We start from the raw sequence: 4,788 nt of genomic DNA on the forward strand, positions 1-4,788 counted from the left end.
TGAGGTTCAGTTGGCGCGTGCATACCCTTCCATAGAGCAAAGCTGGCCACCCACGACAGCTCAGCCTTCTTGGCTACAGGTAAGTAAAGCTTATACCGTTGCTTGTTCCTTAATATCTGAGATTTCATCAATTTAAGACATGGTATTCGATTTGCTGCAGGCCGCCGCTCCAACGCGGGCCTCCTTGTGTTATTTGCCGAGGTATTCTCTATCGAGAATCCTCACAGTTGCCCCCTCATGTTCTTAGGTTCTTACTGTAACTGAGGTTATATATGTTTGACCCGTAAGGGCTTGGTTTCTGTATCAATGTTCATGGTTAAAAGTTACAGTGGTTATGATCTCTGTCTCGGCTTACCGAGTCTACAAATACATATATTTTCCTAAGCTTAGGCTGCGGGTTGAGCCTCCGCGCTCAAACCCTGCAGCAGATACTTTGCCATAATTTTCGTTATTTTCCTTTCAGGGTTATCTCCCCATGATATTAGTATTTTACTCTTATGGTTGAAAAGAGGATCAAATTTTCAATCGAGGTATGTATAGACAGAGTATTGAAAACTGTATAATCTTCATAGCAATTTGCTTTGGTAATGAATATTACTCTGTTCTCGAAGTTCATTAATATCTATACTGAACATAGGATTTACCAGTTATGGCTTTGATTTCATGTTCTTTTTTTGTTTAAAGGACGGCTAGACCATATTAATCTTGCTTTACGCTTGTACTTACAGTCTTGCTCTGTTCTCATAATGTATGTTCATTCTTACGCTGTATATTCATGGTTTATGCCGTATGCACAGCATGCATTCTAAGTTTTGTTCTATACTAAGCTTTACTCTTCAAGGAATGTCGTTTTTATTCAATGTCGATTATATACACAGTTTCTTGTATAATCAGTGTTGCTCATTCGGCTGCATGCACCGAATCCGCATATGGGTATTAATAAACCCTTTCACAGTTATTTGTAATAGGTTATTTAAACGACTGTATTCCTTCGTTATGACTCCATGCACAGCTATATATATGATTTACATCCGTATCACAGATTTATGCATGGTTGTAGAAATAACATAATGCTCTCATCGTTTCTTATATGCTCAGTACTTTATAAAGATCATGAATATTTCTTTCTGTATAATTTCATGGACCAGCTACCACTACCATATCCACAAATGGTTTAACCTTTGTTCACGGTCAAGGGTATTGACTGGTTCTTGTTTCAGATAAATAACTTATCTACAGACTTTAATAATCTAAAGCATATGCATGTTTATTTCCACGACATTCCCTCACCCGGTATCCGTAGGGTTTGAGATTCTTATATCGATGATATCTACCAATTACTAACGGTGCCGCTGCACCTGGTTTCAGAGGTTCTAACCCTCGTATTTGGTCAATCTATTATTGTAAGGTTTTGTTTCCTTTCAAGCATTTAGTATTATGATTACTGTTAACAGAGTTTTCTTATTTCAACCCGTGAGGGTATTTCGACTCCGTCACCCAATACCGAACCTTGATAGTTTCTCTCTTGTTCTACTACTCTCATGTATTGGGTTATTCTGTAGCTACTCTCGTTTGTTAATGACAGTCTACCATACAGATAAGAACTGCATCTGCATATTCACATTAAAGCTACAGCTTCTAAGGAAATGTAATGCGTATTTCCTATTTGATTTTCTTAGTATTTATTGCATATATATTTGCTGTTCAGAGGCTTTACAGTTTTGAGACCGTACCTGGTTTGCCAGAATTGGGAATGGTTCTCAAACAAATAAGTCACCTGAACTTTAGTTCTGCTCGTCCACCCAGCCATGAGACCCATCACTCAGATGGAGTTCTCCCCCCCGAGCCATCTTGCAGGCCTCCAGCCCTCAACAGGTTTTGCACACACTTTGTGCCAGGTTATCTGGTCCTCACCAGACTTAACCTTCCTTTTCTTTCCTTTTTCCTGTTCTTGGAAAAGATTTTCCTCTTTCTTCTGTCTGTCTCTACAGCACCGCATTCTCCATCCACCTTCTCTTCCTCTCTGTTAGGGTGCTCGCTGATCCATTTAACCAATGCCAAGAATTAGTTGTAACTGATATGTAATTTAAAATTACTTTTACGCAGGTTTGATTAACTGATTGGTAATTTAAAATTACTTTACGTGGGGTTAATCACAATAGGTATATTACAAATTTTTTGATTAATTTTTAAATTAAATAAATATTTATTGAAATTACAAGTTTAAACTATTTAATTTACACAAGCCAAGTGTCTAAAAAAAATTCATAACATCAAATTCATTATACATTTAAAAATACAATTCAATATATATAGTAAGATTAAATTCTTTGAAATATAAATATTTTTTTCTAAATTTTACACCTTAAAAAATTTGAAATTTAATCCTTTCAATACTTAACAAATTATATTTAACATGTAAATCTATAAAATTTTGATATTTAAATTATCTATCAACTACAACACTAACTATATATATATATATATATATATATATATATATATATATATATATATATATATATATATATATATATATATAGATATAGATATAGATATATATATATAATAAAATAAACAAATAAAAATATATTAACTTACTTAAAATTCGCATTAATTCAACACTTCATCAATATCATGTCAACTTTGCAATGTACTTAATCGGCATTAGAGATGAAATAATAGACTCCATCAGTATATAGAAAATCAAAGAAAAGATTTTTAAAATTAGGCGGAAATTGGAAAAATAGTAATTTAAAAGTATAGTAATTTTGAAAGTTCAATTTCAATGTCTAATTGATGGCTAAAATATTTCCATATATATCTATCTATATATATATTATGATATTTTAATTATTTTTGTGAGAAGTTAAATAAGTTTTATTAAATATTATAAAACTAGAAGGTATAATTTTTACAGATCTCTTTATTTATTAAGTAATTTTTAGGTTAGTTGGAAATTTCTTTTTATTTAACTATCTATATTCACATAACAATTATAGGTTGAGGGACACACTTGGACGGAGCGATGAAGGCACAACGGTGAATAGGATGGGGTTAGGGTATCGTCCGGACCCTACAGCCTTCTCAGTGCTGACGATAGTCTGATAACGTGGCTGCACCTCACCGCCCTCCCGTACACCAGCCCCGTTACTCACCTTCTGTCCCCGTTTGTGCCGTTACAGTCTCTCCCTCCATTTTTTCCGCTTAGGTTTTTACCCTTACCCACCTCCCCGACTTACCCTCAACTATTACCCAGTCACTGCAACGACAGGTGAACTTGGTTTTCTTAAGGCAGCTGGCGTGGGAATATAGAGACGGTTATGGAGGACCTATAGACTACTTGGAAGACCCACTAGCGGGTACCTCCATCTGGACATCTCCCCAGGTAAAACCGACAAGCAACTACATTAAGAATGCGAATTCACTGACACCGTTGCGTCGCTTCCCTCAATCTCAGGGCCCTCGTGCTCGGCGGCTACACTCTCAGAGGCCTCCCCCTCCATCCCAGACCTAACTGCACAACCTTTGTCTCCTTCTACCCTAAATTTTGTGGATCAAACCTTAGATCCCAGTCTGGGCATCTCCTCTGAGGGTATCTAACCTTTCCCTTCCTCCGCCGGCTCCCACGCCCTCTCAACAGCGACCATCAGCGATCCTGCCGCCTCTGATCCAAGGCATCCTGTTCCACCCTCATCGGCCCCCCCATCTGGGAATATTACGGAAGTCCCTCCCATCTCGGGGGTTTTTCCTTCTGAACCCCTCCTGGGCATCCCTGCATCTGAGACCGACCCTACCCAAGGCACTCATCAAAATACCAAACCTGATGAAGGAACCTGGCGAGTGAAGAAACAAAGGGTCTTGAAACCAAAAGATTTGGAGGTATTCCTGAGCTTGGGCGAGGATTTCCAGTGGAGCGAGTGGATGGACATAGCCGAGCGAGTGCTAGTTGGAAGAGTCAAGGGCCGGTTCTACAGTGCCACTAGATTGAAGCAGTGGGCCACGGAGGTTTGGGGTAATCATCTCGCCGAACTACCGGTGGTTCAGACTTTTGTTAAAGGATGGTTTGCGCTCCGCTTCGCCAGGGCAAAGCACACCAACTGGGTACCTTCAGCGGTTTGGAATATAGAACAAGCACCGGTTCTCCTTCGGAGGTGGACACCACTTTTCGACCCAGAAAGAGAACAACTTGGAGCAAGCCCTCTCTGGGTCAGACTACCTGGCCTGCCCCTTCAGTTCTGGTCAGAGGACATTTTTAGGCGTATTGGGAACTCCTTGGGAACCTACCTAGAGTATGATAAATCTAACCTCTCGACAGGAAGGATGGCGTATGCAAGAATATTGGTACACATTGACACTAGCAATGGGCTTCAGGAATATATTACAATCCAATGGAGGAACTTCTCTCGGAGGCAAAATTTGGATTATGAAGGAGTTCCTTTCAGATGTAGGAGATTCCATAAGGTGGGGCATCTCTATAAGGACTGCCCTCTCAATAAAAATAAGGAAAAGGGAGGCGCTGGAAGGACAATTCCCCCAAAGACAGATCAGGAATAGGGGGAGCAACCCCACAGCAAAGAAGATGGCAACAAAGGTGACCCACCTCATGCAGAAATGAATCTCTCGTAGGGGACCCCAAAGAAACATGACAGGCCTCCGCTTCGACCTCCCTCCCCTCCTCTCACCAGGGAAAGAGCAGCTGCTAGGTCAACGGTTTCTTCGGGTATGATTTCAAACTCTCATACTCCCTCTAAGTTAAATGCTCTCGATGGATTAATTGAATTTTTG

The 4,788-nt window shown here is 39.5% G+C and overlaps 1 protein-coding gene across 1 annotated transcript; it reads left to right on the plus strand.

The window, feature by feature from the left end:
- The first annotated feature begins 3,924 nt into the window (after window positions 1-3,924).
- On the plus strand, window positions 3,925-4,557 carry LOC149210967 (uncharacterized). The gene has a single exon (XM_089399154.1). It carries the CDS (start codon window positions 3,925-3,927, stop codon window positions 4,555-4,557), a length of 633 nt encoding a protein of 210 aa, XP_089255280.1.
- The last annotated feature ends 231 nt before the right edge of the window (window positions 4,558-4,788 follow it).

The sequence above is a fragment of the Pinus tabuliformis genome, chromosome 1_2, assembly GCF_031772625.1.
Source record: "Pinus tabuliformis cultivar Carrire ecotype Pingquan chromosome 1_2, CPIR1, whole genome shotgun sequence".
NCBI classification, from domain to species: Eukaryota; Viridiplantae; Streptophyta; class Pinopsida; order Pinales; family Pinaceae; genus Pinus; species Pinus tabuliformis.

Excerpts from the sequence above, each read along its gene's own strand:
- LOC149210967 (XM_089399154.1), top strand. The coding sequence starts at position 3,925 with ATGGACATAGCCGAGCGAGTGCTAGTTGGAAGAGTCAAGGGCCGGTTC.